Genomic DNA, 16204 nt, shown 5'->3' with positions numbered 1-16204 from the left:
ATTTTATTTTATTCTACTGTATATAGTATTTTATTTTATTCTATTCTGTACAGTTGTGTACTGTATTTATTCTTATTGTATTCTAATTTTTGCCTCATAACTTTTGCACTGTCCACTTCCTGCTGTGACAAAACAAATTTCCCACGTGTGGGACTAATAAAGGTTATCTTATCTTATCTTATCTTATCTTAAAAACTAACACAACGCAGAGTCCGGGGTGTAGGGAGGCCCCTGCACTGGTTGGGTTACATGACAATGATGTACACTGTCTTGTTGGTATATATGCACAAGTCTAATAAACTTAAACCTACACCATCCTCCATATTCTGGTATTCTAAATCGTACTTAGCAGAAACCAAAAGACTGCTTGGTGGAGTTAACCTCCTAAACTATCTACAACACATGGTGGAAACCTGACATTAAGGCTACGTTCACACTGCAGGCGAAAGCGCATCAAATCCGATTTTTTTGACCCTATGCGACCCATATCCGATCATGGTATGACAGTGTGAACGGCACAAATCCGATATTTTCAAATCCGATCTGGGTCACTTTCGTATGTGGTACTGAATCCGAAACATATCCGATGTTCCAGAAAGCGACTGCTGCGTGAATGGTCAAGTCGCATTAAATCCGTCTTTTACGTCACTGACACAAGACAGACACCAATTATCAGCGCCAGAGAAGCGCCTGATAAGACATCGCGAACGCTTCCTGGCCATCCGGTGAAACTGCTGGGAAGACAACGTTGGAGAAACGTTAACATTTGATTTGGACTGCATAATCTGCAGATTCTGACAGAAATGTGCAACTATCATTTGAAGCACCGCTCCTCTAAAACAGCAATAAGGATAATTATTAGGTTATTTACATTATTATGTAAATAACAAAATAACTTATAGCAAAAATTGGGAAACGTAATGTCCGAAGTCTTTATTAAGGGCCATCAGTCAAACAATATTGTTTGCTCTGGGTCTAAACAGAGCGCGTTGTGTGTGACATCTTCTTTTGCGCATGCGGGCCGCTTTGAGCGTTCACACTAGAGCGCGTTTGCTGTTGCATTTTATTTGTAGTGTGAACGAGCAGACAAAAAAATTGGATTTGATCAAAAAATCGGAATTGAGCATTAAGACCTGCAGTGTGAACGTAGCCTTTGACAGAGAAGACTAAAGGTGAGAGAAGTAATATTAATATTTTCTCTCAATACATGATGATTCCGTTTTTACAGAACGGTTGGCAACTCTAATAACTAATTGTGAATAAAATAAATCAGTAATATCATAGCACCCGTCTAGCAGTATAAAAAATCCGTCATGCTAGCTGGTACGCAGTACGAGTTATTTTAACTGGGAGGAAATAAAAATGTGAAAATAAACTACAACTAAACTTGGTTTATATCTGACCCACTCAGACCAACTTCTCACCTGCCCCTCGGACCGGCCGCGCCTCATGTCTCTCCTCCTCCTGCCTCCCTTATCCCTGATCCACCTGCTGGCCTCCACCCCTTGCTAATGTTACTGAAACTGTGGAAGCTCCGCCATAGAAAACAACTGAGTTCTCTTTACACATCTGCCAACATCTGGCCAATCTGGCCACCACCTGTCATTATTTATACCGTTACAAAAAACAAAGCAAAACGAAACGAAAAATCCCCATCTGCCCACCAGGCAAATGCCCAGTATGCCCCGTGGCCAGTCCAGCTATGCTCACTACTGCTAGTACTGCTCACTACTGAATTATACTGCTAATTGGGAATAAAATTGATGAACGCCAGAAAATAATTTGGATCATGTCTTTATGAGACGTAATATCATCACCTGAGCTCTGTAAAGCTATTTAAATATTGCTAGATTATTGTCCTCCCTTAACAAACATGCTACTTCTATCTATACAGAAACTTGGTGGCTTACTGTGTAAGTCACATTTATAAGGAAAAGATTCATAATCAGGGAAGATCATAATCGGGGTATGTCCACATTAATAAGTGACAGAGAGCGGAACTAACAGCCCTCCCGTTGTTCAATAAAAATGATTTAAATATAGCTCATCCGAGGGTTACTCACACTTTAACGATGGTATGGAAACCAAAGGATCCACAGAGAAAATGTGTTTTCTTAAATTGTGTAATCTGTAGTCTATGAGGCAATAAACCAGCTTTGTCCCGGTGTGACTGATTTCGAAATGGGTTGTTTCCAAACGCGAACATGGGTACGTGAGGAAATCCGCGCAAACCACACCTCTCCACACCTTTGTCAGAGATGACGGTATCACGTTCCCTGGTAGCAAACGAGTATGTCACGCTTGTTACCTGTGAGTGAAACGGTGAAAAAGCTCTCACCGATAGAGTCTACGCATCGTTTGTACGTGTATTATATGAAACTGAACCAGAAAACAATTTCCTCGTAGATCGGGTAAGTCATTTATAAAAGTATCATATTTTACCAGATGATGCGGTAAAAACAGCTTAATCTTCGCTGATGTTATTTTCTTTATTATCTTATAAGTGAATAGAAATGAGACATGGCTAAGTGTGTTGTAATGTTGCTTTATATATGATGACTTTCTAAACTATAACTTGTTACACTTTGCTGATTATATCACCACACACTCTGTCTGCAGATTGTTAATGTTTCCCAGTCAAACATCTAGAATGATTTCAAAATCAAAGGTGCTGGTTTTCCTGCTGTTTTTCACTGGTATTGGTGTGTATGTCAAAACGGGCTACCAATTGACTCATTATGCTGTGGACCAAAAGCTGTGTGCTTGCATAAAATGTTTATCAGAGGATAAGCAGTTGCTTCTGGATCGATCGAATAGAAGTGTTCAACCATTTTTGACTGCAAACATAAACCTCTCACAGAATGAATTCAACTGGTGGAAGGTAAGTAGTCACCAGGAAAGGATGACATTTTTACACATCCCCCTCCAGCTCATTTGGTCTAACAACAAAGTTTATTTGAAATGTCTGACAGGATTTGCAGGCTGAAAGCCGTAGCTTCAGAGTTTATGAAACAACAGTGGCCAACTTGTTTCAGATCTTCCCACAGAATCCAGATGTTATACAACCCAAATATGACCACTGCAGGACTTGTGCTGTGGTGGGTAATTCTGGTAATTTAAGGAGATCGCATTATGGACCGCTGATAGATTTACATGAAGTTGTCATAAGGTACTTTCTAAGCTAAAGCAATTTTTCTTTACCATTAAATTCAAATTCAAATTTTATTTGTCACGTACAGTCATACACAGTACGATATGCAGTGAAATGCTTAGATATGCAGTGAAATGCAGTGAAATATCCCCTCCTACACAAAAGATCCAAACTGATGTGAAATATATCCCTTTGTGCTTTTTAGAATGAACACTGGTATTACCAGAGGCTTTGAAAAAGACGTTGGAAACAAGACAACTCATCATGTCATGTATCCAGAGAGTGCTGTGGATTTGGATGACAACACCCATTTTGTACTGTTTCCCTTTAAGATACAGGACTTTGAGTGGCTCATTAATGCCTCTACAACAGGATTTACTGGAAGGTGAGTTCTCTTTTTCAGGGCTACATGCACATGTATTTGACATTTATTTAACGAGACTCAGTGTCTCATTTACAAGAGAGACCTGTTTTAGACAACATAATTAAATGAAAATAATAAAATAGAAAAAATAAAATAGCAAAATCTGCCTCATTAAGATCAAGTTCCCAGTGATGAAAATCAGCACTGGGACGTCTTTTAAATCTACAAGCAAAATCAGTTAAGCGAGAGAGCTCAAAGTCTTTCTGTAATGTATTCCACGAAGACAGACTTCAAATGACGGCACCTTTAAGCTCTCTACAAACTGATTATCCTGAAATCATACTATGACTACATTTTTATGCAACATGCAGACAGATGAAGTGTCCTCATAACAACTCATCTTACTGTAGTTCATTTACGTATGCTTTTGTACTGTTCTTAGGATTGTGACTTAATATAAAGTAAAAATTAAAAAATTAAATAAAGACTCTTAATGCTTGTTGAAAAGTTATTTTATGTAAACCATTTTTAGGCAGTTGTGCAGCCACTAATTTGGGCACATGAAAATCATACATTCAATCATACAATCATTTTGTACTTTATTTTGTTTCAGATAAAATATTCTGATTTCATTTGAGCTTGCCCAGCTTTCTTCTTGGTCCCACCAATGCCACCCCATTAAAAGAAAAAATAACACTCTTAGGTTTAGATGTTACAGTCAGCATACACTACCTTCTTCTCTCCCAGCTGCTAAAATTACCACACCTGCTACTAAGCAAATTATCTCGAAATATTTCCCCTAGATTGTCTTGCAGTACAGAATTTACATCAAATGCAAAAATAGAATGCCACTGCATGAATTCAACATGTATGCAGATTAAAAGGATTTGGCTGATGGATGTAGTGTGAGATGAAATAAGGTGAATTTCTGTATCAAACCATTACTCTGATCCTTCTCCATGTTCAAGACGGACCATGCCTTTTTTAGCTTTGTTTTTGTTAAACACCTACTTCATATTTTTCAATATCATGCTGTTTCCAACAGGTCATATATGCCAGTGAAATCAAAGATCAAAACTAACAAGGATTTGGTGAGTAGCGTCAATGGCAAAGCTTCCTGGTGGCAATGGTAATATTTAAAAATAAAAGCTGTTTAAAGGCTCATTCTAATTTCTAACAGGTCATGGTGGTAAATCCAGCTTTTATGAAATATGTACATGAGGTTTGGCTTGGAAATAAGGGACGTTATCCATCCACTGGCTTTATGGCTTTGATTCTTGCACTTCACATTTGTGATGAGGTAAGTACAAAGTTTTCAGTTTCTGAAGTGCCAGACGTACAAAATAAAATATGTTTTTCATTTTCATACAAGCTGGTCCATTTGAGTCTTTGCTAATTTGTTCTTTTGTTCTTATATTGCTCTCCTAAATAGATGTGCATTTCAAAAGTTCAAAATGTCTTTGGTGAAGATCAGAGCAGGTTTACCCACCAGTACCACTTGATTAAAAACTCTGGTTTAATCTGTGAATGGTTAAATTTCAGTTCACATGCCCTATGAAAGTGAAAGCTGTTGCAAGTATTTCTGATGTGTCCCCTTCTTAAATTGACTAGACTACAATCTAGAAGACATTCCTTCATGGAAAGCATTTTAGCTAAACCTCTCAATAAGAGGTTTTGTCATTGTATACTCATGGTATAATCATAGTGTTTCCATTTAGTGCTCAGGTCGCTGTCCAACTGTTCATTTCATTTTTCAGCAGCCATTGTTTGGATTTTAGTTAAAAAAGGGACATTTTGTTCATGCATTTGTTTCCCATTCATTCATATGTTCCTTTTTTGTCTTCCTAGGTTGATGTGTTTGGTTATGGCGCTGACAGTGATGGAAACTGGAGTCACTACTGGGAAATACTCACAAACAAAAGGTTAAGAACTGGAGTACATCCTGGAAATTATGAGTATAACATCATCCAGCAACTAGCTCAGCAACAAAAAATTAAGTTCTATGAAGGCCTAATGAAAAAAATGTGATTGAATGCCATACACTCAGTAAGGAAAGAACTGAAAGCCAAATGGATGTGTATCTACAACTATAGTAATTTCCTAACCCTCCTAACTTGACATTGATATTAGGAATCTTTAGGAAGGACTAGTAATCATGAAAGGTGTTACGTTAAAGAAGTCTTTGGATATGTGACATTTTGGTAGGTCGCCCCCCCCCCCCCCCCCCCAATCCATAGCTTAAATTAACCATGTAAAAAAATGTACCCAGGGGTCATACTCTTTAGTAGTTTCTAACATCTATGGTTCTTAAGAAATGAAGTATTTTCTTAAGAGTTGGCAGAATTACAAGAAGACAGACAACAGCATTATTATTCTTAGTTAAAGTAAGCTGTTTGCATGAAAAGGAAAATGGTGTGGTAAAGTGACTTATAACATAGAGGGTGTTTAATTCAGTCACCAAATATTTAGATTTGTAGAATTTTACAGGGTTGATCTCCTTAAACTTGCGTTATTGTTATTATGCAAGTGGAGAGCTGTCATACTCTCAGAGTAGGAAGGACTCAAACACACAAACACAAACAGAGGCAGGCAGTCTTTTCTTTCAAGCTTCAAACATGGAAGTATTTGAGTGTTTTGCAATTACAAAATTTAAATTAGAATTCAACAAATTTGACTTTTAGACTAATGGATCACAAAAGTTTAAAGTTAGATATGTCATTATAGATGATGATACATAGAGGGTGCTCTTTTACGTCTTGCTGAAGCAGAAGAAACATGTAAAACATAACACATTGGGTTATGTGTAACTGTAAACCTACACACAGTCTCTTTTCTCCTGGGACTTATACTTCCAACAGCCATTGTTTGGATTTTAGTTAAAAAAGGGACATTTTGTTCATGCATTTGTTTCCCATTCATTCATATGTTCATTTTTTGTCTTCCTAGGTTGATGTGTTTGGTTATGGCGCTGACAGTGATGGAAACTGGAGTCACTACTGGGAAATACTCACAAACAAAAGGTTAAGAACTGGAGTACATCCTGGAAATTATGAGTATAACATCATCCAGCAACTAGCTCAGCAACAAAAAATTAAGTTCTATGAAGGCCTAATGAAAAAAATGTGATTGAATGCCATACACTCAGTAAGAAAAGAACTGAAAGCCAAATGGATGTGTATCTTGTTTGCTTGAGAGTTATATGTGTTGTTGTAAAATGTAAGAGCTATATCTTAGAAGTGTGTTTTATTGCTGGTAAAGAGTAGCATCATAAGTAAATGATTATGATGGTAATGTTTAGTCTTCTCAATTGAATGGAATAGGCCATAGGAGAACATTGTATTTGGATAGCTTGAACCAGAACTAGTGATGGCCAAACGAAGCTTTCTGAAGCATTGAAGCTTGTGTTAAAAACGGTTCATTAATCGAAGCGTTTTAAGATAGTCCTGTCTGGTGACATCTGGTGGCCAAAAATATGAAGAACGTCTTGAATGTAGAAATTAAAGTGTACTGCTTCATTATTATGACTGCCCACTTTACAGAGTGGACTTCACAATTCTGTCTGATAATGGGCTACCCTTGTGTTGCTTTGAACATGTATTTTTTGGCTGTTTTTTTTTCTATTTGTTTAATAAATATATTTGATCAATAAACTTCTTTTTAGTTAAACATGTACCATGGTGTGGTTGCTCTTTGCTCGATGTTGGTAAATACAATAGATTAAAAAATACATGTAATATATATATATATATTAGGGGTGCAACGATATTCGTATCGATATTGAACCGTTCGATACAGTGCTTTCGGTTCGGTACGCATATGTATCGAACAATACAAAATTTGTAATTTATTTTATCAACTTTCCTTCTGACGATGCTGTCTGTGTTGAGCGCTCAGTGAATCTGCATTCGACTACTCCGCCTAGGGTCGACAGTGCAGCCTAGGCGGAGTAGTCGAACGCAGATTCACTGAGCGCTCAACACAGACAGCATCGTCAGAAGGAAGAGCGCAGGGCAAGCTAGCGAGACAGAAGTTAAGCTCTCCTTACAACATGGACCTCCCCCACTCTCATTCAGATCTGGCGTTTGCAATTATTTTGGTTTTCATGTGACGTATGACCCTGAAGGTAAGCGAGTCATGGACTAAAGTAAAACAGTATGTTGGATGTGCCATGCAATGCTCAATTACATGGGTGGGAACTAGTGTGTTAGCGCAGTTAGCTCGTTAACGTGTTGGCCGTCTAGCCCCATGCACGGGGCGATCGGCGGTAGCTCGTTAACGGAGATTTGCCGTGTTGTGGCGTTAAGGTCATTTCAACGAGATTAACCTGAAAGCACTAGTGGGAACACAACGAATATGACTGCACATTTACGCCGACATCATCCTAGTGCAAAGACAAGTGGAAGCAGAAAAAAAACAAGCAAGCATGCTACTAACTTTAGCCGAGTCATTTAGACAGCTGTTTAATATGCTGCTGAGAATATAGCCCAGAAGAAGCGGATAGTATAGCTTTTATTTTGGAAAGAGACATTTCTCTGTAATAAACTCTCTTTTCCAAAGATGAGTGATTCCTCAATCAGATACAGGGCTCGCAATATCGCTAGCCCAACGTCCCGGGGCTAGCGATTTTTTCAGTCGGGGTACCAAAATCTATCTCTGCCCTGCCCGTCGGGCTATCGTAGGAAGGAAAAATATATGTCAATGCTTTTGCATTCTTTCGGAAATGTAGCTGGGTAATTATGTAATTGGCATCGGTGAGCCACTGTCAATATGTGACATATTGAAATCGCGTTTGAATTTGCGCTTGTTTTTTTGCTTTCACTTTGCAATCGCGCGAACTGTGTATAGAGAGCGACAGCACTGATCTGTGAGTGATGATAATTTGCGCACCAATTCCTCTGACATCGTCTTATTAATCGTTAGCTTACTATGCAAACATGACAAGTGAAATCTCCCGCAGCTTAAACATGTGAGAGGTTGATCGCGCAGAGAATCGCTGAGCTTATGTGAGTGCGTGTGTAAAAGCAGCAGGATTTATATTTGACTACGATGACCTGGATGACTGAGAACCTTCACAGACAGATTTATATTTTAGTTCTGCTGAGCCAAATAAGACAGGTCAGGGTGAAGAAGTGACAGCCAAAGAAAAGCTTACCACAAAACGGAAAAGTTATGACAAATCAGACTATAAGGCAAAAAGAAAGTGCAGCTTTATGGTTTCATGGACAAAATAATTTCTGTGGCTGCAATATGACGAGCTAAATAACCAGGGCTGCACATAAGTGGTCCGCAGGTGTGCATTCGCTGTCAAAATAAAAAACACGCACAAGGTTAGGGTTAAATTTAAAAACTGTACTTTTGAGTTAAAATATATATTTATAATTTTAATAAATGACAAATTAAAAAGGCATGAACATTTTTTTGTATCGAAAAAATATCGAACCGTGACACCAAAGTATCGAACCGAACCGAAACGAACCGTGAATTTTGTGTATCGTTGCACCCCTAATATATATATATATATATATATATATACACATGTAATATATATATATATACACACATAGATATATATATATAGATATACATGAGCGAGACAGGTAAATATGAAGGCATGCTGGCTCGGACGTCGCCCGGATCAACAAGGTCCGCGTCAGGTGTTGAGGAACCAGGGCACCCTGACGAAAAGTGGGCTACTGGAACAAGAAGGCATCGGTGGGCAAGAGACGAAAACAGGGCGTTGTTGGAATGCTACTACGCAAGTAACCCCGGCGGAAGCGGCTACATGAATAGGATGATGGACCTATGGATTCTTCGATACCCAACATCCACAATGATGGCGAAACAAGTAGTAGCTCAGTGTTCCAACATTCGAAAGAAGGGACTGCTCTCACGTCTCTGCGTCGGCGTTTGCGGCCTCCAGGGCCAGAGAACAAAGGCGTCTCAGGTGAGATGAATGGGGGGTCTGCAAACGGAGCGTCCGTGTTGCAAAACTTGAACTCCGGAAAGTTATAAGAAAGACCGTCTTTTATGTCCAGTAAGGTTTGTCGGTCGTACACAAGGAGACGTGCTACTCGTGAAAAAATGAAGGAAAAGTAAAATTAAACACAGAAAAAAGCTGTTGCTTGGGGGAGCTCGCGACGAGGCTGCCATACTCGGCGCCATCTTGTTCAGTAACCGTGCAGTGGATCCTGCTTGTGCCGTGATATTCAGGACTGCAAACCGAGCAGCATTCACTGACTTTCAGCTTGTTGTGTTTGTGGATATATGACTGACTTTAATTATCCATAAAACCATCACATTCTCTGTAAGTTTAGGGCCAACTATATATATATTTTGGAGTAGAGGCTTTAAAAACCAAGTTAACGCTGAAAGTACAAACATCACTAATGTCACATAACTTTGCCGACATGCAGCCAACAGTAATGTTTTAATGTTCTTCATTATTAAACATTCGCACATAAATAAGTGACATCATATTCAGTACTTACTTTTGACAGTTCACTCTTCGGCCGCTCCCTTCTGCCGTATTTTGCAGCAAAATTATCCACACCCACCGCCGCGCTATGGATTGTGGGATATATGAGACCACGAAGCGTGCACCGGACCACGCTTGATATTTGGGGAAATCGACGGTGTATTTGGAGTATGCATTTGAAGTACACTTCGAATTGGGACAGCCGTCGTCGCGTGGCTGTGACATAATCGCACTCAAAATGCGTACTTCAAGTGTGCAGTCTCTTAATTGGGACACAGCCTGTGACACCTGTGCTGTAATTGTGGTTAACTTCTGCCTTCTGTCTATCAGCATTGCACATGCACGAAGGACATCCTGTTTGTACAATAATCCAGTCTAGAAATAATAGATTCATTAACAGGTTTTTCTTTTTTTTTTTTCTTTTTTTTTTTTGCCTGTCCCGTTTGGCTCTTTTGCCATCAGAATTGTTGTCTAAAGGCAAAGAAAGATGCCCAACGGATTTACTTTACCAAATTGACCATCCCAGCCTTGCCGTAATGGTCCATTTGATTCACCTTTTATTGTTTATTTTATTTTCGCTTACTGAATACGGGACAGACTTGACTGGGGGAAAGAAGGGGAGAAAGAAAGAGGGAAAGAGAAACAGCTGAGAAGAGGGACGGGGGAGAAGGGCAAAAAACAAAAACCAACAGAATGAGCAGAGAAAAAAAAAGAAATAAAAAATGCATATATCAATCACCTGGATCACCTGCTGAGAAAGAAAAATGAAAACAAGCAGAAGAGAACAAGAGTAATAGAATAAACAGCATCACAATGATATATGGGAATATGACAGTAAATACTAAATATTAAACATTATTGTGCAGCACATAAGATCAACAGAACACAGTGTGCTTTGAGGTAGGAGCCAAAAAGGGTGTAGTTTGTGGGTGTGATCACCCGTGTGTACACCTGTGAGCATGGACGCGCTTGTTTTTTTTTTTAAAAGGTTCCTTCATGTAATGATCTGCTAGAGGGTGTGGGGGGGCCACAGCCCCGTCCTCCAGGGCATGAAGCAGGTATGGAGGAGATCAAAACTCCAGACATCCAGAGGCCCCCAGAACACAAGAGACCAAGGAAGACCAACAGAGGGGCAGCCGCGCCACTGACCCAGAAAGAGCTGAGGAGAGTCCCAGATGAGGGCTCAGTTAGCAGCCGCGGAGCAGAAGCCAGGGGGAGTTGCAGTGACGCGCCCGTGAGCTCCGCCGGCAGCCAGCCGTGCCTGAGTGACCGAGCCCCAGGCCGAGAGGCCGGGGGCACCCCACCTCCGAAGTGGCCCGAGCGAGCCCCAGGCTCCAGGCCCCGATAAGCGGCCACCAAGGAGTGAGCCGGTGTGTACCTGGACGCCCATCCCCGGACACAAAGAACCACCAACGCACCGATGTCTGAGGGAGTCCGCCACTGGCAGGGGAAGTGGTGGTAGGGGGAGATAGGCCTCCAAACCTTGGAGGGCCTAAGATGTCCCCAGAGAGGTGGCACCTGACACCCAACCTGACATATAGACACAGAAATACAGGCACACACAGATACAAACATCCATTCCCACCCTCATGCTCTCATATGCACTTACTCCACACTCAACCAACGTGGAGACAGACATAAAGAGACGCTGTACACACGATCACACTCCCCAAGCATACTCTACAAACCGGGTCTAGGTACCCTTGCCCCTGGAGGGGGGAACTGCACCCAGACCCTGGTGGTGTTACCCTTTTCCCTGCGGTGGGGGGAGGCAGACCGCCCCGACTCCGCAGCAGCAGGGAGGCCCCACACTCCAGACCGCAGTCGGACGGCCAACTCCTCCTCCTAGCCCCCCCGCTCCAGCAGGTCGCAGAGAACGGGGGTGAGAGAAGACTCCAAACCTCCCTCCACCCGCTCATTGTAGTGTTGATGCATGTGTGCTCTAAGGTGCATTTAAAACCCAGGAGGGCATGGAGCTACCTGCCAGAGAGCAGCAGGTAAGCGCATGGTCCCTCCTGCTAGCCCTCAATGTCTACGTGTATTTAACATTGAGAGGTGGGCAACGACGCCAGGGGTGGGGTGTACACCCTGATGGTACTTTGGATTCCGTGTATCGTGCCCACCCCCAAGATCCTATATGTATGTGTAATGAGAGTGTGAGTAATGTGAATGTCTAAGTTGTGGGATAAAATTGAGGCAGAGGCAGCCAGAAGGGGACGGGGGGGGGGGGGGGGGGGGGTAGCCTCCTCTGCACCCTGGTGACATACCCCTACTCCAAGGTCCTGCATGTGTGGGTGGTTGTGGTGGAGCGGGAAGAGGGAGGCAGCTGGAGATGGGGAGGGAAGGAAGGGAGGGGCAAGTGACCCCTCCCTGGGGCCAGCTCCCCCGCTGACCCCAGTAGGCACCCCCATACTCCGCGACCCGCCAGGGAAAGGGGGCCCAGGCCCATCCAGACTGGGGCCCAGCGCAGCAGCGCTTCCCGGCCCCACAGAGCCCGGGTCAGTCCACCCAACCCCACCACAGAGAAAACTGCACCCACCCCGTCATCCACTCATCTTCCAGACTACATGAGACAATAAACACCCAGGCTGAGATCTTCCTCCACCTCTCCTGTGTCTCCCCCTCCTGCAGAGAGAGCCCCTGAGGAGAGGAAAGCTCCTGCGAGATGTGACAATCTTCCCCACCAGTGGCTCGATGCACCGGCGGCACCCTGCTCCAGGGCTGGGCCCCCATGCACCCACCCGCCCACAACCCCGGCAACGCACCAACCAGGACCCAAGCCCCCAAGGCCCGGCCCGGGCCCCAGCCCAGAGACGGAGCGCCCCCAGAACCTCACGCCCATCCCGGACCCACCCAGGGGCAGCCAGGCTACCAGGTCAGTAACCCACGTCCGTCAGCACAGACCCTCCCCTAGCCCCGCTGCACGCAGCCGCGAGGAAACAGTCACCTGAGAGCCAACAGAGCCCCTAACCGGACATGACCGCTACCCCGGGTTGAGCCCCCCAAGGAAAGGAACCATTAACAGGTTTTTCAGACAGGATATTTTTAATACTTTTAATATTGATATTTTTCCATTTTAGAGATATTGTGCAAATGCAAGAAAGAATTCTCACTCCATGGACTTGTTGCCACTGATTTCAGTGTATGTCTTCTCTCTTCTCTGTTTCTTAGCGGGTTAAACATGAGCTAAAGGCGAGAGCCTAAAAACCGGCTCAGGGGAAAATTTACTAGGTTACACGTCACTTTGTATGAAATGAAAAGAATCACTAGAGGTTCACAACAATCTGTGAAACTACACTGTGAGATACTACCAGTAGTACTAACAAAAATGCTATGAACATTTCTATAAGTCACTTTGATACCAAGAGTACAAAGAATCACAAGAATACACTGGATTTTCTAAACAATGAGTGTTTGTTTCAGCTGTTTGATCAAAGACTGCTGTCCTGAAAGAGCAGGCAGCCAAAATTAAAGTTTCCGTCTTTATAGGACACTTGCAAACACTGGACAGCTGCTTCATCCAGCCATGCTTCACAAAACCCAAGACATTTACATCTAGAACAAATAAGAAGAGTTAGGATTAAAATCAACTGACCAATTTACAACTTAAAACCACTCATAAATATTTTGTTTTACATCTGATTGCCTCAAGGCCTTATGACATCCTCCTTGAACATATAACAGTGATGATCACCTCTTTTATTGAATTTTATTGAAGACAAACAAGCTGATGAGTAAGATAACCAAAAAAATGTGAAACTCTGTTATAGAGTCTGACAGCTGCTGGTAAGAATGACCTGCGGTAGCGCTCCTTCCTACACTGTCGGTGTAAAAGTCTACTGCTGAACGAGCTGCTCAGTGCTCGTACAGTCTCATGCAGGAGGTGGGAGGTGTTGTCCATGATGGATGTTAGCTTAGACAACATCCTCTCCTCCCCAACCTGCTCGATGGACTTCAGCGGACAGTGCAGGACAGAGCTGGGTCTCTTGGTTAAGTGTCCCCCTGTCCCTCTCTGCTATTCGTATGTATTATTGTAGGGTCTACCTTACAATATAAAGCACCTTGTGGCGACTGTTGTTGTAATTTGGCACTATATAAATAAAATTGAATTGAATTGCTATTCCACCACTCCAGCAGACCACAGCATAAAAGAGAGCAGATGCCACCACAGTGTCGTAAAACCTCCTTAGAAGAGTGTTGTTCATCGTAAAGGATTTCAGCCACCATAGCAGGTGGAGACGACTTAGACCCTTTTTGTAGAGTGCATTTGTGTTTGTGGACCAGTCCAATTTATTATTGAGGTGAACACCCAGGTAATTTTACTGCTCCACCGTTTCACTGTCCAAACCCTGGATGTTCACTGGTGTAATAGGGGGTGGCTTTTTGCTGAAGTCAATCACCAGCTCCTTCGTCTTGCTGGCATTAATGTGAAGATGGTTCTGTTCACACCAGCTGATGAAGTCACTGATAACCCCCCTGTATTCCAGTTCGTTTCCCTCCGACATCCGACCCACAATGGCGGTGTCGTCTGACAACTGTCCATGTCATAACGGAAGTCTGCCGTGTACAGGCTGAAGAGGAAAGGGGCGAGTACTGTTCCTTGTGGGGCCCCCGTGCTACAGACTACCACCTCAGACACACAGTCCCGCAGCCTCACATACTGGGATCTACTGGTAAGGTATTCAACAATCCACAAGGACAACTTATGGTCCACTCTCTGTAGCTTTTCCCTTAGCACTGAGGGCTGGATTGTGTTGATGGCACTGGAGAATTAAAAAACATGACTCTCACAGTGCACCTGGCACTCTCCAGATGAGAGAAGGCCTGATGCTGCATTTAGATGACAGTGTCATTCACCTCGATAGGTTTCTCCCGACTAGTGGGCGAAGGTGGTGAATTATGATCCTTTCCATGGTCTTCATCAGGTGTGAAGTCAGTACAACGGGTTTGAAGTGGTTCGGCTCCTTGGGGTATGTTGTCTTTGGGACTGGCACCATGCAAGAGGTCTTCCACAGAACGGGGACCCTCTCCAGACTGAGACTGAGGTTAAAGATGTATGTGATAACCTCACAGAGTTGATCTGCACAGTCCCTCAATAGTCTGGAGCTGATTCCATCCAGACACGTGGCCTTCCTGGTTTTCATCTTCCTTGGCTGACTCCGCACCTATAGTCAGCTGTGATGGAGAGGCTGCAGTGTAGGGTGTGGGTGGTTAGCTCCTGATGGGGGGAGGAGGCAGTAGAGTCGTTGAAGGAAAAAAGGGGGCAAGTGAGGTGCTGTCCACTACTCTGTGAAGTCACCAAATTAGTGTTGTAATGCTAATGACCTTGTTAAGAAAGGGGGATGAGTGGAAGACAGCACTTAACACGGGTCAAATTCCCTCTCCAAGTCCATAAAACACATGTAGACATGCATGTAAGTCACTTCTGATGAACAACAACTCAGTGTTTTGTGATGCTAGGGAGGCAATAAAACCAGTGTAAACCTGTTCAGATTGTGAGAGTGAATTATGAGTTAAAGAAAATAATCTTGTGGATAGAGGTGAAAAGGAAGAAATAAAAGTATCAAATTGGGTAATTTTAGGTCAAATGTGAGTCATTATGATGGGCGATATTTTTATATACGGAATGGCAACCAATATGTAATGAAATGAAGAAATGTATTGCTTGAAATGTATGTGCCTCACACTGTGGTTTAATCACTAAAATCTCTCTCCATGTTTTCCTTCTACATTTATTGATTCATTCAAATATACTTGATAAGAAAAAATGTGAAACCTTTATTAAAGAAATCTAGTATGAGACAAACTATATAGAAATGTGAGATGTGAATGAATAAATGAGAAAACTGAAACAACTGCCATCTGCTTTTAAAATAACCACATGCACAAAACAGTTCAAAAGTGAAGAAAAAATAAAACCAAGGTCATATTGTTGTCTTTGGATTATCTAAGGTAATCTGATCTAATTGTTCATAAGGAACGAGGTGGAACAACATATTATCTTACACATGTGCAAGCATACCTAGTCACACACCAACCGTTTTAAAAACTCTGTAAATAGCACCTGGGACATTTTCTATTGTGGTTACACTGTCTTGACAGGCATTTCAAAAGTTCAGTACACCAATTGTCAGCTCATATAGTAATAATAATAACAAATTAAATAGGAACAGGAGCTTTTTGTGAAATACCTGCTTGACTGCACACAGCAAAA

The 16204-nt window shown here is 42.3% G+C and overlaps 1 protein-coding gene across 1 annotated transcript; it reads left to right on the top strand.

Annotated features, from left to right (window-relative positions):
* Nucleotides 1–2259: 2259 nt before the first annotated feature.
* On the top strand, nucleotides 2260–5679 carry LOC147304455 (CMP-N-acetylneuraminate-beta-galactosamide-alpha-2,3-sialyltransferase 1-like). The gene is made up of 7 exons (XM_086280806.1): nucleotides 2260–2411; nucleotides 2620–2881; nucleotides 2973–3169; nucleotides 3357–3536; nucleotides 4561–4606; nucleotides 4696–4815; nucleotides 5364–5679. Exons 2-7 carry the CDS (start codon nucleotides 2627–2629, stop codon nucleotides 5541–5543), a joined length of 978 nt encoding a protein of 325 aa, XP_086136932.1. The 5' UTR covers nucleotides 2260–2411; nucleotides 2620–2626; the 3' UTR covers nucleotides 5544–5679.
* Nucleotides 5680–16204: the final 10525 nt, after the last annotated feature.

This window comes from Aulonocara sp. 'chitande type north' Nkhata Bay, linkage group LG22 (genome assembly GCF_057382095.1).
Source record: "Aulonocara sp. 'chitande type north' Nkhata Bay isolate Kocher_YH1m ecotype deep benthic linkage group LG22, A_spYH_male_GT1.1, whole genome shotgun sequence".
Lineage (NCBI taxonomy): Eukaryota > Metazoa > Chordata > Actinopteri > Cichliformes > Cichlidae > Aulonocara > Aulonocara sp. 'chitande type north' Nkhata Bay.
This window is presented reverse-complemented; position numbering and strand designations above follow the sequence as displayed.

Coding starts and splice junctions, on each gene's coding strand:
- LOC147304455 (XM_086280806.1), top strand. CDS start 2,627: ATGTTTCCCAGTCAAACATCTAGAATGATTTCAAAATCAAAGGTGCTG. Junction 3,537..4,560: donor ACAACAGGATTTACTGGAAG/GTGAGTTCTCTT, acceptor TGTTTCCAACAG/GTCATATATGCCAGTGAAAT. Junction 4,607..4,695: donor TCAAAACTAACAAGGATTTG/GTGAGTAGCGTC, acceptor AATTTCTAACAG/GTCATGGTGGTAAATCCAGC.